At 36.7% G+C, this 21,607-nt stretch overlaps 1 protein-coding gene, 1 long non-coding RNA gene and 1 other non-coding gene across 3 annotated transcripts in view; 1 reads left to right on the plus strand and 2 right to left on the minus strand.

Moving 5' to 3' along the window:
• Window positions 1–2,873: 2,873 nt before the first annotated feature.
• Window positions 2,874–13,335, minus strand: PSMA1 (proteasome 20S subunit alpha 1). The gene is made up of 10 exons (XM_019754487.2): window positions 13,194–13,335; window positions 11,854–11,898; window positions 11,473–11,574; window positions 11,248–11,351; window positions 9,796–9,884; window positions 9,140–9,210; window positions 8,893–9,022; window positions 7,675–7,754; window positions 4,516–4,626; window positions 2,874–3,243 (listed from the first exon to the last, which is right to left on the minus strand). Exons 1-10 carry the CDS (start codon window positions 13,194–13,196, stop codon window positions 3,187–3,189), a joined length of 792 nt encoding a protein of 263 aa, XP_019610046.1. The 5' UTR covers window positions 13,197–13,335; the 3' UTR covers window positions 2,874–3,186.
• A 113-nt stretch (window positions 13,336–13,448) lies between these two features.
• LOC141572240 (uncharacterized) overlaps window positions 13,449–21,607 on the plus strand; it is a 37,471-nt gene continuing 29,312 nt past the window's right edge. The window contains exons 1-2 of the long non-coding RNA XR_012497528.1: window positions 13,449–14,088; window positions 15,063–15,215. This is a non-coding gene — a long non-coding RNA (uncharacterized LOC141572240). The remainder of the gene's footprint in view (window positions 14,089–15,062; window positions 15,216–21,607) is intronic.
• LOC141572526 (U1 spliceosomal RNA) lies at window positions 15,060–15,223 on the minus strand. Its single transcript, XR_012497851.1, has one exon. It is a non-coding gene; the product is annotated as a U1 spliceosomal RNA (small nuclear RNA).

Raw genomic sequence — 21,607 nt, forward strand, 5'->3', positions numbered from 1 at the left:
GTTGGCATGAAATGAAACCCAAGAGAGCATAAAAACTAGACTTAGCAATAAGAAAGCTCAGCAGTTTAGGGCCATGGTGAATGGTGTAGGACTAACCCTGTCCCTTCAGTTGTCCTGAAGGCTCCCTTGTGTTATGGAATAATTTGAGGCTTATCGTGACCAAGTTATTAAGTAACTGTTAAATATGAAAAAAGGAAAGAAAATGTAATGTTTTATAAAATCTCATTTAGGGTCTGTACTTAAAATTGTCAGGCGGTGTATATATTATTGTATATTCTTAAATACAGAGCTTGTTAAACAGGTATCAGAACTTTATGTAGTCTAATTCTTCCTGACTTATTAAAACATGCACTTTTGTTTTGGGACTTATTTTTACTCTAGCATGTAATTACATCATTTTGAATGCTTTTTAAATTATACATTATTTGAGAGCAAAGACTTTGTCATATACCAAGAATCATAAATACTTAACATGTCTAGGAAATCAAGGCCTAGAGAAAAGGGACTTAACCAAAACTGCAAAATAGTCAAACACTGAAAAAGCTAGGACCAGAATCTGAATCTGTCACCTACTTTACTGCCTCTTGTTTTTAACCATACCAGTACTTCAAAGATGCACACATAGATACTTAATAAATTCCAGGTGAATTATCTTTATATCAAAGTTGTCACGTCCCGTGCGATGAGGGCTGTGGGGAGTGAGGACGGCAGTGCAGGGTTAAGAAAAGACAGTAGCCAATGATAGAGTGTATGCAGGGCCAAGGGGATCCAGTCTCAAGAACTGGGCCTCAAATCGGGCCTATGCATTAGCTTTTATTAGTTAGGTGAGGATAAAGCTTGTCAATCTCAAGATCTGTGAATCCTATACATCATAATAGGAAACTGATTCAAGCCAATCACCCTTGCCTGCAGGCAGCGGAACATTAAGTCTCAGGATGTATGTACTTTCCCAAAGGACAAAACCTTTATGCATATGAATAGATGGAGAGCACATCATTGAATCTCTTCCCCTGCAGGTTGTGGGAAGGAATGCAGCCACAGAGGCAGAGGCTCTCCTTAGCTGGGGAAGGTGGGGGGCTGTGCCCACCTCTATGAACCCCATGGGTTCTCCTGTTGGTCTCCACTTGACTGCACCTGGCTTAAGTTGTCCCCCCCCCCATGGGGAATCTTACTTGTCATTGGCTGACCAGCCATCTTACTGGGGCCAAACAGGGAGACATAAGGTGCAAACACAAAGGTGAAGGAAAGTCCCTTAAAGGATCCGTCTCACAGACTCTCCTTTCTTTAGGGGCAGGTACAAGGAGACAGATGGGTAGGCTGCTGCGTGGCAACAAAAGTGATAGGTTTTATGAGAGGACATTAAGAATTTTGTTTACAATTAACAGACTAAATGGAATTGAGTATAACAACTAGATAAACTGACATAAAAAGGCATCACAATGAACTCTGTACAATGCGGTTGAATCTAATTGGGGTGAGGAAAGTTTTAAGTTCTAAAGTCAGTGTAGAAGACTAAAATCACATGTTGAAAAAAATTACTAAATTGCTCCCAAAGTACAATATGGATCAGTTTTTTTTTTTTAGCCGACTGCCAGCCAACTTTGGTTTACATTTAGGGAACAGTATACAAAAATTATACATGCACACACAAAATCTTTAAACAATAGAATCACTTAACAAAGGCTCACACAGGAGAACAGACCTGCCTGAGGAAAGAGCAGATAACGAAATTTCTCTTATGTTGTCTCTACCAGACTATACCCCCATTGAGTCCGAAGGCAGGCGGGAGGCCTCCCTCATTCAGTTTTATTTTGTTTGTGAAAGTTACATGTGCTTGATGCAACTTCATTCAGTTAAATGACCACATGGTACTTGTGGCCTTGTCCCAAGTTCAAATGGCTGACTCTTGAGGCTACTCCAAAGTGGAGACTAACATTTCACATATTCCTGTATTTAGTCAGGTTTTTCTCTCAACGATGTTCCCAGTTTCTCTTATTACTCTCCGCTCAAGAAGTTACAGATTTAAACCTAGGAACCTAAGAATGCTTTTCAAGTTTTGAGCAATCTAGAAAAAAAAATCAAATGAACATTTTATAAAATTTTGAGTATACAAGGTGTTTTCACATAAATTGTCCCATTTAACACTCAGACTAATTCTCTGAAGGATTTCCTTAAAATAAGGCTAAGTATAATTTGCCTAAAGCCAATAGCAACTAATTAGCAGAATTAGGTCTAAAATCCAAGTTCCCTATCTATAAATGAACTGCTCCTCTCCAGAAAGATATGAATATATTCATTATATTCATAACTCCTCTAAGGCTTCTTAGCAGCAAAATTTTGGATTATTGCTTTTGTTTTTTAAATCAGATTTCCTTTAATTTCATTTTGTATGGTCTAAGATAAAAATTGTTCTGCAGTATCTTGGTACACAGCTCACAGGAATGAATAATGGAAGGCAGCCTCAAGATTATGCTGGAGTTTGGTTGAGCAGGATAAAAGGAAATGATGGTTTCAGATTAAAATTTCCCTTTTGCAGAGCTATCATTGCTGCCATCTGCTGGTCGGAAAGAAAAACAATTTACGTGTTAATAATCTTGCTACTACTATTGCTTGAAGTGGTAGTTTCTTAGGTTTTATCAGAATCTCCACAGCTGAACCCTGAAATTTGTATTCTGACCCAAATCTCCATGAATTCTCATGCAGCCAGTTCATACACTGGGGAATTAGTATAAGGCTGTGATAGATAAGAGTTATTTTTCCCCATCACTAAAAATAAGGCAATTTGACAAACATGGCAAATGACCAGTTGTAATCCCAGACTATTTATATAGTTGAGGCTACTTAAAAAAAACAAAAAACAAAAAACTCAATACTCCAGCAGGTGAAACAATTTTATTTCACAGTTGTCTTTAAAACCACGAAGACACTATATTCTTTATATAAAAACATTAGTACAGATAACTATACTTTCTAGAAAATGATTATATAGACCCCTCTTCAAAGAAAAATGCATCACAATATATGGTTTACAGTGAAGGTGCTTGGAAAAAATTCACACCTGGACTGATTCCTAAAACATACCACTTCACCACTACATCTTTTGGTTCAAAGTATAGATTACTGCCAACGGTACATGTTCTTGCCTTCTTACATATTTGATAATACACATATAGACTGGTTTATCACTTAATGCTCCATTGGTTCATCAGCCTTTTCTGCAGGTTCATCAGCAGGTTGGGCAGGCTTAAGAGGGAAAGAAAAAAGAAAACAGGTGATACTACGTCATAAAAGAATTTATGAGAAAAAGGAGCTAGGTGATACTTCGAATACTCAGTTTTAGTTCACTGTCCTGTTGAAATTTCTAAACAGTTTTTTTTTAAGTAGATATAATTTTATAGTTCTGAAAACCTAAGCATCATTGAACAATCCTAGCATTTTACCACACTGTCTTGCACAATAATAAATGGTCTTCCTTTTATTATAACTACTAGCCTTAAAATACAATCAGCACATTTTAGACATCCTTTTCCTCTTTAGCACTAATAAACACAGCAAAAATATGACCAAACAAACCACTTGTGTGGCACTCCACTGCATTCTTCCCAAAAGTGTTGGTTCTTACTAACTACGGTTTAAATAATGCAAATCTTGCTCCTCCAAACAGTACCAACAATATCCTTTTCAAATTGAGAAGAAATTCATGTAGAAAAAATTTCTGTACAGGGCATTTCCAATTACACAGCTATTGAGTAAGCGTCTATAAATAGCAAATGTGCATTCTAAATATCCAATATAAAAAATCAGTATTTAACCTGGGATTCACCAATACTTCTCAATCCTTTTCTCAGTATTTGTGAAGAACCAACTTAAGTTTCCAAAGCTGGTCCCAGTGAACTTTCTCTCAGTCCCACTCCTATAGACTCCTGGCTGGCCCTATGACTTACTTTAGCCAACAGAATGTGCAGAAGTGGTGCTGTGCCAGTACTGAGCCCTGGCCTTAAGAATGCCTGGCAGCTTTCACTTTTAAGCTTTTGAACGTGTGCAAGCTCTGAGCTGCTACACTGCTAGAGAGACCCTGGTGAAGGAGAGGCCCTGAGACTACATGGACAGAGGCTCAGCCATTCTAGCAGAGGTCCCAGTCTTATAGTTGTCTAAGATACCTAGAAAATGAGTAAAGATGACATGTGAGTAAAGCCATCTTGGATGTTCTAGCCCCACCCCCTCAATGACAGCAATGTTTTGGAGACTCAAGTGAGACCAGCAAAAAAATCATCAGCTGAGCCCCAGTCAACCTACAGAATTGTGAGAGAGACGGATGACTAAATTATCAACCCTTTTTGTGTTTATGGAGACCACTGCCCCCTCAGTATTTCACTTTACTCAGCTTAGTTTTCCTACTGCCATTTGAATTATGAGCTTATCAGTAAGACAAAAATGGCAGATTTATAATTGTAGTAGGAACAGCGGTTTACTATAGAACTAATAAAGCCTCTTGTGTTATGATTAGTTATATACCTGTGCTTTTCTCTGTGGCCTTTCTTCAAGACCTTCCAGGAATGGAGACACATCATCATCATCATATATTGTAAACTCCAAGTCTTTACCAACAATTCCAATGGAAACATTCTGAGGGGGAAAAAAAAGGTGGAAAAAAAAAAAATCAAAGAGAATTAAGGTTGAAAAATGCTTATGATAAAATGCTGGGTGAAAAAAGCAGAATAAAAATTTATATAGTACTTGAATAAGATTTAAAAATACTTAGTGTAGGTTAGAAAGAAGAAAACTAGTAAGCCCTTGTAATTTATATATTTAAATATTCAATTGTGATAATCATGAGTGACCCCGAACAAAGATCTATGTCACCTAGAAAATTTGCAAATTGGCTCATAATGGGAATGTGCTGCAGACCAGTGTGAAGGAACAAACCACTTAGCTGGAAACTAAGCCTAACTCCTAAGAAACAATCAAATTAGTTTCTTGAATAAGATATGATGGTTCTTAATAAAGAAACAGAAGTTGGGGTTCTAATGTGTTGAATTTAGTGAGGACTTGAAACTAAGTTTTACATTGGAAAATTAAAGAGCAATACTTAAAATGTTCAGTTAATGCTAACCAGTGCAAAATAGCTCCTGTAAAATTAAAATTTTAGTGAAAATTTTAGGCATGAGGATATATAGCCCATTTTCTATGATTCAGTAAAATTATGAAACCAGGAAACCAGACACTTGAACAAACTTTTCCAAATTGTAAATGTTGAGAGTCAACTGTATACGCAGCTTTTAAAAGACAGTCATTGTGATACCATAATAGGTAGTTTAAACAAATTTTAAAAATATTAATGTACTTTCCTAATTTTTTTGAGAGTATTATTTTTATAAAAGGAAAACTTGTTTAGATTATGCAGGCTATAAAGCCTATGTTAAGAACATACATATCGAATAATAATTATCCAACCACTATAACAAAATGTATTTATAATATGCTGACTGATCTTCACCCTAATTAATGATCAGTAACTTCAAAGAGGCTTTTAGTGGTTCCTGCATTGTACTATACAGGTCCCTAGATCATTCATTCTCCCCCTTCTCCGGGACAACTGTACTATTATCCATTCTCCTTGCAGCTTAAAATCTTGCTCTGATTTCTCTGAGAAAATAGAAGCAAATTAAGAAAAGAATGTTCAGACCTTCCACAGTATCCACTTTTTTGTATCTGTGTCCCTACATTCTTTCCCTTCCTGTTACTATGAATGAACAGTCCAACTTCTTCTTTGAGGCCGACCTTTCCACCTGTGTAATGTTCAAAGAAACTGGTCTAGCAACTTTTATTTCTCCTACATATATGTTTCCCTTTATTTTCATAACCATACAGCACACTTGCTATAATTTCTCCCATCTTAAAAAATCAAAGTAACAAAAAACCCTTTTTTCACTACATTCTCTTCCAGCCATTACCCCATTTCTCTAGACCCACAACATATTATCTATATATCCTCCAAACCGTATCCAATTCCTCCTCCCATTCTTTCCTAATTCCATTCCTATCAGTCTTTTGCCCCAATAATCCATTAGGACTATTTAGTCAAGTCCCCAGTGACATCATTACTAATCTAATGGTTAATTCTCAATCCATATCTTTCTTGATCAATTAGCAATTTTTCATTCCCTCCTCCTTGAAATACTTTCTTCATTTGCTTTTAAGGATACCTCATTTTCCAAGTTTTCCGCCTACCTCTTGGGCCATCTTTCTCAGTCCTTTTTGCTGATACCTACTCACCTCCCAATCTCTAAACGTTAAAGTGCCCTTGGCCAAGTCTTTACACCTCTTGTATATTCGATTCCTTTAGTAATCTCATCCAGTCCAGTTTCTTTCTAAAAGCCATTTCTGCATAAAGACTCCAAAATTTATAACTCTAGGCTAGACCATTCTCCACCAAACTCCAAGGGGTGCACATTTGATAACTGCTTAGTCTATACTGCCAAATGGTCAAACAATAGGCATTTCAAATTTTATGTCCTCAACTAACTGCCTGATCTTCCTTCACAAACCCTACCCCAAAACCTGTTCTATCATAAATCTCTTCTTTTAGTCAGGCCAAAAACTTTGAAAACATCCTTTTTTTTAACATCTCATACCCCCACAGCCAACTTGTTAGCAAACCTTTTCAGCTCTAATTTCAAAACATACGCAAAACTGAACCCCTTCTAATCATCTACAATTGTTCTAATCCACCACAATCTCTCACCTGAATTACTGTCACAATCTTAAAACTATTTCCACCCATGCCCCCATTACAATCTGTTCTCTAAATGGCAACCAGAGTGACTCTTAAAACCTAAATTAAATCAAGTATTCTTCTGCTCAAATTCTAAGAGCCCACTCAGAGTAAAATCCAAAGTACCTACGATGGTTTATAGGAGACACACAAGCTGGCCTCCATTCCCTTTCTGACTTCCTTCCTTATCTTCTTCTTGAGCACTGACTCTAACACTACTGGCCTCTTTGTCTCAAATACTAGAAACATCCTGGACCCAAGGCCCTTGCACTTGTATTCCCTGGAATAATCTTGCTCTAGACATCTGCATGGCTCATTCACTCACCTCCTTTAGCTCTTTTCCTCAAATTCTACTTTCTTAGGTCATCCTTGACCACCCTATCTTCAATTATACCCACTATACCACCTTCCTATACCCAATTGGTCCCTCTTTAACCTGCTTTATTGTTTCTATAGCATTTATCACGTTCTACTATACTACATAATTTACTTATGGGCACACTGTTTGTCTCCCCACACTTGGATGTATGTACCATAAAGGCCAACATGTTTTATTGTGTTTACTATATTCTCAGTGCTTAGTGCCTGCACCTAGTAGGTACTCTATACATGTATTTGTCAACTGAATTAATAATATGAAGACATTCTTATCTGCTGATGAAATAAAGGACATCCTACATCAGACTTACTGGTTTTATTGCTTTATACCAAAAAGAAATGTTTAAAAATTGTTTCAAAATCTGATCACTTAGTGAATAGCTTAAAGAGAAAGAATGAGCCAAGGCAACCATCTCCCAAATGAAAGAACTATAAGCATATACTCTTCTATTACTTATATTTATGCAATAAATGATTAAATTGTATTGTTAATATCTACAATTGAAAAACGTGATTTTTACCTTTGTAGTTAAGTCCTGTTCTGCGGGAAGCGTCTCTCGTAAGGCACGCAGACCATGCTTAACCAGTTCATTCAAGTTACCTATATGTAATAAGTTTAACAATTATTTCTTAATTTCATCTTCACGCTAGGCTTCTTTTATCTGTTGGGCCTATAGTCTAACATCATGGTTTTAGTCACATACTAAATATATCACAATAAAAACAGCCAAAAGTTTAATGGTTAGCCCTATAATCTTCTTCTAATAACACTGCTGAGTATTATTTTATTTAATGACAGGACACATAATTTTTGTTACTAAATTTGACATTTTCTTAAGTTAAATCAAAATTCTGATTCATAAAGATACAGCTCAAAGTTTTATAGAATGTATTGTGGAATTCTAGTTGCTATATTTACTTTTTATAAAAGGAGTCTCTAACTCTATGTGGCCAGTATTACCCTGATAACAACACTAGACAGAGATATCACAAGAAAATAAAACTACGGCTCAACATGCCTTATGAATATATACACACAAAAAAACTCAAAATACCAGCAAACTGAATCCAGCAACATTTATGTTTATATAAACATTTATACATATCATTTCTGTTATACACTATGATCAAGAAGGATTTATCCCAGGAATGCAAAGCTAGTTTAACATCAAAAATCGATCAATGCAACATACCACAATAGAATGAAGGGGGGGAAAAAACACATAAACACATAATCACATCAACAGATGATTTAAAAAGCATGTGTTAAAACTCAAGATCCTTGCCTAAGCAAAACACTTAAAAACCTGCCCTATGATCACATCTTACATCTTTTCCTTTCTTTTCCACAGCTACAGACTTTTTACTTGTTTATGGATTAGTAAATGTAAAAATGTCTACAGCAAAAAGAACAGAATCATAGAAAATGAAAAATTGTAAACAGAACTTAAAATTGGTAGCAGGTACAGTGTTTCTCAACTCTGATTGAGGCACACTTCAAACCAACTGAACCAAGAAGCTTCAAGGTTCGGGACATATTTGTATTCTGAAAAAGTTCTACTGAAACTACTGTGGTAGTCAGAAGGGGTAAAAGCTAGTATATGTAATAGAAATAATAAACATTTCATGAGCTTAATTTTTTAAAGTCTTTCTGGAAGATTGATAGTTTTCTTCATTTAGGATACTATGCTAATTCACTATGTAAAGAGTGGAGGGGGCAAAAAAAAAAAGTCACTTACACTCCATAAACTCAGACATATGTCTCTCCAAGTAAGTACGAGCTGATTGAGAACGGGCGCCAATGGACATAGCTCTGCAGTCAAAATAGTTAGCAGATGGACAGGTTTGGAAAATATGAGGGCCCATATCCTACAAATAGAAAAAAAATACACTATATAATTCTTGACTTTGGTTGAGCTAAAAATTAGAATATTGCTAGTCAGTTTAAAAAAATCATTAAAATATAATAATACTCTATGAACTTACATCATAACCAGCAATAAGCAGCCCAACACCATATGGTCTCCGGCCGTATCTTTGCGTTGGTATCTGTGTCTCTTAAACTGGTTAAAGAGCCTTTTCTAACGAGGAATAAAAAACTACCTTTATTTTCAAATTAAATATCATTAACAAAGAGCTCTGGTTTCTTAATTGCTGCATAATCTACCACAGGAAGATGACAAAACAGAGCAATATTTCTTTGGTCTAGTATTAAAAAATGTTGAGTTATCCACCAAACCAAGAACCAATGCTAGCAAAATGTTCTCCCATGGAGAGAACCTCATTCATTTTGGATATAAGAGGTTAAAGATTTTTTGCGATGTCTAGAACCACCAATAAAAAACTTTACATCTCCTCTGAAACTGATGGTTGGACAGTTTTCTTAAAATTGAGCTCATCCGTGTCTGAAAAATTTCAATTGCTTATAAGAACTGATGAAAGAGCAAAACAATTACTTATTTAGAACACATTCTAACTGGTAAAACTTCCCACAACTCTCCTAAATTTTAAACATTCTGTTATTGAAAAGTAACTACCCTTTTTTCACAATCTTATCTATGTTATAACTAATAACTAATGTAAGAATTAAATATCAAAATCTTCTACAGTTCACGACCAAAATGCTGACATAAAAAGGATACTGCTTCCGATTAGAGCTACAAGACGAGACACAGGAAGAGGCCTGTCAAATACAAATCTGGAATCCAAACACTCCTGGCGCATAAAATTACTAAAAAAGAAACAAAAAAATTAGTAATTTCAAATCACAGTTATTCATATCGAAATAGTTTGGTTCCTGCCGGACATTTACATGGATTGCGTTCATATACAGTAATCAGAAAGACATGAAGGATACATTTTTGTACAAACTCTGGGGTCACACGAGATTTAAAAAAAACAAAACTAAAATATTCCTTAGTTCTAAGAAAACCTTTGTCTCACAGCAGTTTGTAGAATAGAGAAGGCTGAGGAAGAGAAAAGTGGCTCGTCTAAATTGAGATGTATGGTAAGTGCAAAATACATACGAAATTTCAGATTCAGTTTAAAAAACAATATAAAACATCTCATTAATAGTTTTCACATTGATTATGTGTTGACATGGCAATATTTTAGATAGATTGGGTTAAATAAAATGTTTGATAATGCAATATATTTTATACTTCAAGAACTGACAGAAACCAATAATGCTGTCACTATATTGCTGGCCTAAGAGAGCAAGGGCTCGCTGGGTAATTTGAAAATCATAAACATTAGCATTACTGTTTGCCTCACTGGTTATATTCTTTCTTCCCTAATTAAATCTGACTTAAGAGATTAGTTTTGGCTCACTACCTCCCATCTTCCAATACACACACTCACATATTACCTGAAATCACTGTTTCTTAAGTGCTCTACATGTTAGGCTATTGAACAATAACCTTGAAAGAGAAAATATTAAAAAAAAAAAAAATGGAGAGTTTAAGTAACTAGCCCAATCTCAGATACTAAGTGGTAAAGGTGGGAACTAAACTCAATCTGTGTGACTTCAAAGCCCTAGCTATTCATTCACACAATGCCTCTGAACTAGAAATAATTTCTGTATCCTCTGGACTCTCACAGAAATCTACCTGTCACTTTCCACTTCCTACTTTGTATTATAGGTATACTACTAGATTTTAAATTCCTAGAAGACAGGATCTATGTCTGATTCACCTTTGCATACCCTGCAATATACAGAATTGAGCTTTGCAAAAATAAATGCCAGCGTATTAAAGAAAGCAAGGGTACTTTGGTTGATCCTTAGAAACCAGATACAAGTTGTCAGGCTCTTCTTAGACATAACATTATCTCAAGCAATATATACTGAGTTAACAAATATCACATTATTCAGTGACTTCTCAAAAGTGTTAATATGGTGAATTCTATTGGTTACTATGACAAGGGTCAAGAAATGGAATACTTAGTAACTGAGCCTAAATCCACCAAGGTATTCACAATCTTAAACACACTCTGGTAGACAACTTCCTAAAATACCTTATCCGGATCTTTTCTAGAAATGGAAACAATTATGAATCAAAAGGGATGTTTCTTTTGTTTTTCATGATCAAACTCACCATAACAGTCTAGCATCAGCAGTAAGTCCCGCAATTGAGATACCAATATGGTTGTCAACATGGAGAATTTTTTTCTGATGAGCCGCAAGTTCTGACTGTGCTCTCTAAATGGAGACATTATAAAACATAAAAGCAAGTTTACAATTTTCTTATCTATATAGTGAAACTTATGTTTGACAGTTCTGTTTTCTAAAGGAGGAAGATCTACTTAATAGCTTTATTTACCTTCAATGCAACCAACACTGCATGGGTTTTGGATTTCAGACCAACTGTGGCTGAACCTTGTTTGACAGCTTCCATTGCATATTCAATTTGATGAATCCTGCCCTAAAGAAGAAAAACCAACACAGCTTACAGTCACCTTACAAGACCCTTTCATAAATTTAAAATTAATTCAGAGTTCCCAAATCTCAGGTAAGCATAGTTAAATCTCAAATGATTTTTTGTGTTTAAACCAGGAAACTTACTTTAATGATACATTTAGGTTCCAAGAATGTCTAAAATGATTCTATTCCATCTTCTCACAGCCTACTAGCCTATGAGTTTCTAAACATATTGCAGCTACCAAAAGCCACTACATAGAAATAGTATAAAACATGATTTTACCTGAGGGCTCCAAACAGTGACATCATTGTCATACTGGTTGCGAAACTGAAAGTAAAAGAAAGAAGACTTATTAATATAAGAACATTAAAAATCCCAACTCTTAACAAGCTCTAACATTAAAAAAGATATTTTCCCAAACGTTTCCATTCAATATGAACACAATGATGTTAATACAATTTCATTGTAAGATTACTACTGTATTACTGTTGCAAGCCAATTCTACATTTACCATGAGTTAGCGTGGGAGAGGGAAAGCAGATCTATTTGGGACCTATTTTCCCAACTTCCAATTCCACCACTGTCCATAGCACTCCCTTTGGGTTCAGTCAATTACTAAAGTTCCTGTCAACTTACCTTTGCCAAAGCTCTTCCCTTACACCAGGCCCTAATAAATGGTCAAAAACATTCCTTTTCTTTAAACTCGCTCCACTGTCTATCTCTTGGTTCTCCATCTTTTCCAAAATCTCCCCAATATATACTCCCACCAGTTATTTACTTGCACATCCCTTTGTACCTTACATTATGATTAAGGACCTGACTGATTTATCTTTGAACCCTCACTCACTGCCCTTAAAACAGTGCCTTGTACATGCAGACATTCAAACGGAATGAATAAACACAAAAATGTCCCCAGGAAGTTAGAGATGGACACAAATAGCTACGGAGACTGAGCAATTGCTGCTTTAATGACAGTATTAAAACACGTCTACCGGAACAGTACTTGGGAGCATAACCACGAGGGTGAGAAAGTTGAGCGCTGGAATGGCAGACAGAGAACTGGGAACCCTAACATCACTTCTCCTCTCAGCCATGGTTTACTTATCTGTAAAACTAGGTGACTGGACAAAGTGATTGAAAAGGGCCTTTTCTGATCGAACTCTAGGGGAGAGGGAAATGACACAGGCCCACTAGGAAAACGGACGACACACAGGCACCCAAAGCCTGGGGTCAAACCCTGGCAGTACAGGGAGGCCTCCAAGTCAAGTCCCTAGTTTCTCCTCTCTCTCCCCCGACACAGAGCACGAGGGGCCACTCAGGACTGCTCGGAATCTACTCCACTGAAGGAACTCGAGGGGAGAACTCGGCTAGCTGAGGAAGAAGTAGTGTCCGAGGCCCGGCAGAAAGCGAAACAAACCCCGGAAAAAGGCCTCATTGACTACCGACCGCTCCTCTCCCGGCTAGGCCGGAGATGCTGAATCACTGCCCGAACCCTCCCGTCGGCTGAGGTTTCCATGCCCCATGGCTCCGGGCCGCTCTAAGGATGACAGGGGACCTGGCTCACCATCCGCCAGTTAGCGGACCTTTGCCCCAACCCAGCCTGAGCTTGGAACCCAACGCACCATGATTCCTTCGCGGGCCTGGCTGCAGCCTCCAGCAAAGCTGCGGATCAAGGAGCGCTACCGAAACCACCTCTCGGCGATCGGCTGAGAAGCCTGCGGGATTTTGACGGCGGCGGCGCAGGGTAGAGCAGTCTATTCCTGAGATATCGATATTCTCCCACTGCTTCCCGGCCCACAGAACTCTCAGCCGCTAGCAATGGGCGGGGCTTCGAAGAGGGTGGAACCGAGATTGGCCGGAAACCTGGGCCCAGGAGTGCCCGCGGCAGCTAAGAGCTGAGGGGCGACCTCTACCAAGCCTCCCTTCTTGCATCCTCAGTGATATTAGGGGTGTGTTGCAGAGTCCCTCCAATTTCTCACCGGCCCGACCGGTGCCCCTGAAATCACTCGAGACGACAGCTGCGACTCGGAGTGATCGGGTGTGTCGCTGAGCCTCTCGGCGTCCACAGAAATTGGGGGTGTTGTGTGACGGAGGCACGAGTGCCCCAAGGAAAACCAAAAAATAATGATCCGTTTCCATGTGTCAACCATACTCTTCCTCGAGCATCTCGTTTGAATACATGCTTTTGTTTCTACTTTGGAAAACTCATCTGTCAAGGCTCTGTTGTCATTGATGGCTATTGGTTTCCCCCCACCAGACTGTGAACTCTTTGAGGGCATCAGTGTCCTGTGTCCTCAAAACTAAGCACGACTCTTAATAGATTAGGCCACTGAGAAAAACAAATTTTTTTCTTTTCTTCCGAAAGACGTATTTTCTACTTTGAAAGCATCTTTTAGTAAATCCCCAGATGAAAGAGTTTAGGACAGCTCTGCTAACAGCTGCCAACCTAACATCTACTGACTGCCAACGATGACTTATTTTCTTTACAAAGAAGGAAAAATGAGTACCTAGACTCAGGTAAGAGTTGAAAGTGTCCATAAGGATCTGAACTTTGTAGATGAAGTAACAGCCTCAGATCACTTAAGTGATTTATTCAAGTTCAGAGCAATTTAGTATCAATCACACTCTTTTAAAACTTTTTCACATATATTTTGGACATTTTCCAGGTTGAAAATGGCTTTCTAGTATTCCACCTTATGAACATGTGACATTTTATTTACCCAAATGCCTATTGTTTAATATTTAGGTTACCCTTCTCCCAAGCTGCCTGATATATGTGTGTATATATATATATATATATATATATATATATATATATATATATACATATATATACGTATATATACATACACATCTGTGTTCCTTTCTTTAGCATCAATTCCTAAAAATGGAATTGCTGTGTCAAATGAAGTGGGTATTTTTAAGGATTTGATAAAAATTGCTAAATTACCCTCCAGAAATGTTTTACCAGTTTATATCTCAACAGTAGTATATGAGAGTGCCCTCCTTAAATTCACCAATACTAGCTGTCATTTAAAAAAAAAAAATCACCCAATTTAGTGGATTAAATTAACAGATTTAAATTAATAGATTGTTCTAGTACATGAAGTTTAGTGCCTAATAGATCTTGCTGAATGAATAATGAATGTTCAATAATTAAATAAATGCTCATTTAAAAGTTTTTATATAGTGCATAAACATTTTGAAAGTTCTACATGTCTATACACATGCCTCATAAATATGTATATAAATATATAATTTTTTTTTGCAAATAAGATTATACTAAACTGTCTTATACTACACTTAAAAAGTTATGGCTGTCTTTTCATGTTCAGAAGTAATGATCTATGTTGTTTTCAAAAATTGCATAGTATTCCATTGTGTGGAAATACAGTATTTACTGAGTAATTAGTAATGAGTAAGTAGATTATTTCCAAGTCTTTGCTATTATAAAAAGACAATAATTTTTTTTTTTTTTTTTTTACTCTCAGGGGAGAGCGCGAACGCAGTCCCCCACTACCACAAATTATGCAATCGAGTTTCCCACATTTGGGGAAATCTCAGGCATCACCTTGTCTGGAGTGCAATGGATAAGCCTCGCCCTGGGAAAACCATCTTCGCGATCATGGTTTCTCCCCTGCCAGGTAAGTATGTATAATTAATACTCTTATATGTGTATATTGCATAGTACCAAAGACTGAAGTCCAAAACTCTTGTGTTTCTAGTACTCTTCTAGTAGAAATCTTTAAATTTGGAAATATTTATAGTAAGTTGTGGAATTGCTTGCACTTTCATGTCACCATGCTAGATATTCTCTGTTGCCCCAATAGCTCTACTTCACCCTTTATGGAATACATCAGCAAGGTTCCTCCCTCTATGGCTTGTGGTTGGGCTCAGCTGAGGGCACTAATAGGAGCTCAGAAGGCAGTAGGAGATAGGGATCAGTATATTTATTACCCTCTGTCCCTCCATGTTAGTGCCAGGTTGGCAGTGGTACTGCATCGTCTCTTGCTGTTTCCCTGCCCACATTCTGATTACACTCTCTTCAGTTGCCCCTTATGAGAGTGCCAATTGTTTCTTGCTGGGACCCTAACTGATACAATAATATTTAAAATTTTTATAGGATGCAAAAGCTATACCATCCTTTTTTTAATGTGAGAAAAACCTGTTATCTTTCTTGAAGTTTAGTGTATAGTATTCTTACAGGAACAATATTGGTAGGTCTGAAACACCTGGAAAATAGAACCTAAGATTACATGTGCTCTTCCCTGTTTTCTACCTGCTCAAATATATAGGAAAAAAGTCAGTTTGCGGTTGGTCTTATAATTTTTTCCAATGATAAAAGGAATACACATTTATTTAAATTTTTTTCAAATACTGACAATGTGAAAAATAATCTTCTATCATCCACAAAGCAGAGAAAATCACAGTTAAAATTTTAGTGATTTTTATTCCTACAATAATATCTCCCTAAAGAAGGTAGGAAAATATCCTGAGAATATATTTTCCAAAATTTATAGTATGTAATGCATTGTCTGTGTGTGCATACGCATATTGTGGGTATCACTCTCATTCCATAGAAAGAAATACTGCATTTTTATAGATCAACTTGAATCTAACCCTGAGCTTATATCCTGCCATGCTGTGGAAATTCAATCTCAGCTATTATTGAGCATTTCCTTTTTATATAGGAAGTTGTACAAAGTTTCTAGGGCCTTAATTGTTATGGAGGTACCTATAACTGTCTCAAATTATTTGGTCATCTGTACACATTGATTTACTGCTGAAATTCCCTTTTGTGCCATCTTCCGTCTGATCACTCCCATATTCCTTTACCACCCTTGGATTTCAAGAATCCAGAATCAAGTGAGTAAATCTGGCAGCCCCTGAACCCAGGTGCAGCTTTGCTCTTTGAGGTTGTGCCACCTGGGCTCTGTCATGGAGCAAGACACAAGTCTTAGCTGTTCACTCAACCGATGGGTGTCAGACTTCTAAATCTTGAGGAATCTCTCTTCTATGTCACCCTCAAAGGCATTTCTCTCTTTCTTTCTTCTTTCCTCTCTCTCTCTCTCTTTCTCTCTCTCCTTCTCATTTCAAAAGACAGGGAGAGCCTATGTTGTTTCTAAGCAGCTTTTGTTTTTGCCTTACAAAAATCTGAGGTCTGGATACCTGCTTGAATGGGTCAAGGGGCAGAGAGATAGGAAAATGCATAGAAATAATATTTCAACAAAATAAACTGCCGCAAAAATTTGTATCAAATCATATATGCTTATTTTTAACCTACTTTTTAATTTAAATATTATATCATAAGCATTTCTTCATGCTTTTAAATGTCTGCATAACAGTAAAGTATTCTATCATATGAGTGTATCCTAATTTATTTAACTAACATTTCATAGCTTTTAGATAGCTCTCTCTAAAGCTAGCCTTGTCTGTATCCATTCCCACCTAATTATTATTATTTTTTTTGCTAGTTATTCAGAAGCTAATGTTCTCTAATTGTTCTCTAATAGCTAAAGCTTGGAATAGAGCAGATTGGAATTCATAGACTTATTTAGAAGAATAACAATTTAGAGTTGTATCCATATAATATAATTTCCCTCCCTCAGTATGTGTGAGCAAAAGAGAGGGTTGTATAAAAGCCACTGGCATATTTAAGTTGTTTAGAAATACTTTTGCAGAAATTAAGCAATTATTACAGAATGTCATCTAGGTAGTTGAGTAACAATGAATATTACGTGTCCATGGGAAAATTTTAACTTGGCTATTAAAATTTATTTTTTTCAAATCCTGAAGTAACTAACAATGGCCTTTAAATGACAGAAGTGGTGCTGCTTTTATGGCCTATTCTTTCTACAAAATGCCCTTATTGGTCAATTTTAAAACTACTACTTAAGAATCAAGGTGTACCGTGAGCCAACTCCCCAAATCATGCTTAAAGGAGCTGAAAGCTAATAATTAAAAAAAAAAAAGGGCTGCAAGCCATTAAAACCCCAAGAGACCAAATGTCCCTTCTGGTGGTTCACAGTGGGCCTTTGATATAACAGCCACTTTGAAGCGTCCAGCCAGCTATGTTCAACTCAGAGCCACCAATATATGCATAGAAGGGAATCATGAAAAGGACAGGCTTTGGAGTCAGATATTTCTCATTTTTTTCAACAAATATTTGTCGATCACCTTATTGTATGCCAAGCATTAGTAATAAGACGCTGAGAATACCTTACTAAAACAAAACAGAGAAGAATTCCTGAGGATGTCTTACGGAATGAAATCAGAGAATAAATGGGATGGGGGTTGCAGATAGTATAGGGCCTTTGGGCCACAGTAAGGACTTTTACTCTGAGTGAGATGGAAAGCTACTAGGTTTTAAATAGAGAAATGTTATGACTGACATTTTTAAAGGATTATTCTGACCCTTGTGTTGAGAACAGAATGTTTGCAGCCAAGCACACTGACAAGATCAAAGCTATCACAGTAAGCCAAATGAGAGATAACAATGCCTTGGACCAGAATTGTAATGGTGAGATGATAGAAAGTAGTTGGATTCTAGATATATTTTGAAGGCAAAGCCAAATAGTGCTTTATTAATGGGTTATATGTGGCATGTAACAGAAAAAGAGATTTCAAAATGACTCATGTTTTTGGCCCGAGCAAATGGAAGATTGGCACTGCAATGAACTGTGACAAAGGAGAGATAGGAGGAGCAGGTTTGGGGAGAAAGATCATGAATATGGTTTGGTATATGTCAAGTTTGGGATGTCTGTTAGACATCCCAATGGAGATTTGGAGTAGTTAGTTGGCATAGGAGTTGGAGTTCAGTGAAGAGATCCAAGCTGGAGATAAAAAATTGGGGGCCATCATCGTACAGAAGTTATTTAGAGCCATGAGACTGGAGTGAGAGTAGATAGAGGAGTTTCAAGAACTGAACGCTGGGGCACTGGGGTATTAAGAAGAACTGGGTTTGTATTTAAGCTTAGCTACTTACAGCCTCTGAGACCTCTGATGACTTATTTCGCCTCTCTGAACCTTTGTCTTGATGTTGCTGCATAAACCTGTAAAATAGAGATAATATTGGCTAGACTCTTTTATGATTATTGTGATGACTAAGTGAATTTCTCATTTAAACTGCTTAGCACACTGCCTGGCACATGATAAATTCTCAACATTAATTAGCTATTAATATTATTATTATTTTTTAAATCAACATTTGTCTTCCAAAATGTTAATGATTGCCTTAGTGATAATATATAATCAATACAGAGTGATGCCTGTTATTTATCTAAATAATAAGTGCAAACTGGAAGTGTACCGTGAACCCACTACCCCCCCCCCATGTCTGGTATCTTAAGTTATACTTTTAGCCAAGAACCTTCTTTTTCAACTTGTTAATTTTTGAAGTCCTTTTAAATATTTAATTTTGCTTTAATCTCTTGAAAATTTTTGGTTGTTTTTATTTAGCTCCCAAGATCTATGAAACACAATAATAGAGACCTATTTTCCTTTAAAGCTTTGGCATTCAGTATGGCTGACTGCTACAAAAATAAAAACATGGTTGGTGAAGTTAGAAATAAGGACGCCCTTCTTTAACACATTTGAATAATCATTTGGTCTGGAAATTATTTCATCCTTAATAAAAAAGATGTCTTCTAATTTTCAAAATAAACGACCTCTTTTGTCCTAAATATATTCTCATTTTTATAGAAATCCACCCTGAGATTATTTGGGAAACTGCTTTCTCTATTAAAAACAGGCATTTCTTCCTTTAATGGGCCAAAGCAAGCATTTTTTTTTTTTAGTGTCAGGGTGGCTTCAGAATTTCTTTCCTTTGGCTTATTGCTGAGGTGGCAAGGGTAACCATAGCGAAACAAAAGAACAGAGACATTTTTATGGTAGAAAGAGTATTCTTATAAATAAGCCCCAAATTTTCATTTGTTGTATTTTTATTTCATCACAATAAGAGAGGAAAGAACTCAATCCCTAGTTTACCAGTAGGCTAATAATTCCTTAGATATTGGTCATAATAAAAGTAATGTGCCCTTTAAAACCAATGTTTTCTAGAAGTAAGTGCAAAGTTAAGTGTGCAATTCCCTTTTCTGCTGCTAGGTGGCAATTAGAGTCTTGGAGAGAAAAAAAATCCGCCCTCCCACCCCCTCAATCTTCCCCACCCAAAAAGATACGTGCATTTTCTCTTCCTTAAGGTAAGAATTCTCATAAGGATAATATTCTCTTTCCTACTTTGTTTTGCTCGAGTGAATTTACATTCACCTTTTCCTTTAATTGTTAAAGATAACACATACAAATCTAACAAACTGCTATAGCTAGGGAAGAATAGATTATATCTTTTAAAGAGGGTGGTTTCCAAACAGAGTGTATGTTCATGAGTGATATAGTGTAGGAAGTTGCTATAATTTCCCTGCAGGTTTTTTTTTTTCAATTTTAGTAAAGAAAAATTTCCTGTGAAAGGAATTCCAGCTGGCCCATGCTAACATTATGCCACATGTAATAATTAAATATAAAACAAGAATGGAGAAAGATAGTAATTTTAAAGACCTAAAAGGAATTTTGTGGGTGAATTTGCTCTTTCAAGTGAACTATACTAAAAACAAACAATAAAATAATTCTTCATAAGAGTCACAGAGTGGCACAATATGAAAAACAAGTTTTTTTCAGACAGCCTATCCATATTTATCTATTCCTAGCAATATTATTTAAAGGCATAGTTTCTATGCATTTATAAGTCTACTGAATCTGGTCTATATACCTTTAAAATATGTTTAATTGTGTACATTGCTTTTTGTGACTTTCTTTACCTAAAGAATGTATGTAATGAATATTTGTTTTATATAAAATTCAAAATTCCTGTTCAAAGAAGCCTCTCAGTTTGGGTCAGAAACCAAAACGACTCTCCCCAGGCTGAACTCACTGAAGCCTAACACCAAAAAGAAAAGCTGTTTCTGGCGTTCTAGGTCTCCTCTGCATCCAGATGGTCTGTCTGTAGCCTAGCCAGAACCAAACCCTTCCTGCTGCCTTTTCTGCTGGCCTTGGATGACAGCCCCAGGCTACACCAGCTTCCATACCCCTTTAACTCTTCAGTTTCCAAGATTTTTAAGGAGAGATGGGACTTCCAATGTCAATTTGGTTGAAAGGGTAAATCAAGTTTTAAGCTTGAAGTTTAGTTTATAAAATATTTATCCACATCACCTCCCCGCCTCCCCTCCCATAGGCATCCTCCCAAACTAGCTCAGTCAGCCAATTGGCATCAGAGGAGCACCGTTTGGAAGGGAGTGTGTGTGGGCAGCTTGCAGGTGAGGTCAGGGCTGCCAAGGCAGACCATGCGGTTTGTCCTGTGCCGACACCCAATACCTGACTCGGGCCTTTCCAGAGCATTTGTATACACACAGCAGTTCTGCTGTTCAGGGTGTGGGTGATTTCAAAAAGTATTTTTTAAAATACCTCGTTGACAAGATGTAGGTTCAGCAAAAGAGAATGCATAATGGCAACTACAAAATGACAATGCGTAGAATTAAGTGAGAACTCTAAAGTACTTGTGCCAGAAAAACAAATCTACTCTGTGTTTTAAAAGTACACTTGGAAATCTTACTAGTGGCATCCATTGTTTTCATCTTGGATTTTCAAAGTTTTGTTTGTTTGTAGAATTTCAACTGAAGGTAATATACAAAGCAAACTACAACTAAATGCGAAATTTCCCTATCATTTTGCTTTTCTCCGCATAGAGAGAGGTTATTAACTGATTTGCAAGGGTGCTTCTCAGTCAGCTAGGATACATATTTTCAGACGAAAGCCTATGACTGTTACTTTCCTCCTTATTTTTGAATCTCATGTCTTAGTTCTGTGCTCAGTTACTTTTAATTATTATTATTATTATTATCATGTCTGTTGCCAAGCTATTCCACTTTCCACAGAGTTGATTAGAGATCTGAGAAATCCAGGCCAACATAAAGTCCTGGTTTCCAGATCAGACTACATGAACAAAGAAAAAAAAAAGAAACTGCGAAAGTGTTAGCTTTTACAGAGC

This window comes from Rhinolophus sinicus, linkage group LG06, assembly GCF_036562045.2.
Source record: "Rhinolophus sinicus isolate RSC01 linkage group LG06, ASM3656204v1, whole genome shotgun sequence".
NCBI classification, from domain to species: Eukaryota; Metazoa; Chordata; class Mammalia; order Chiroptera; family Rhinolophidae; genus Rhinolophus; species Rhinolophus sinicus.

Coding starts and splice junctions, on each gene's coding strand:
- PSMA1 (XM_019754487.2), bottom strand. Junction 11,575..11,853: donor TCACTGTTTGGAGCCCTCAG/GTAAAATCATGT, acceptor TTTCTTCTTTAG/GGCAGGATTCATCAAATTGA. Junction 7,755..8,892: donor TATGTCTGAGTTTATGGAGT/GTAAGTGACTTT, acceptor TATTACATATAG/GTAACTTGAATGAACTGGTT.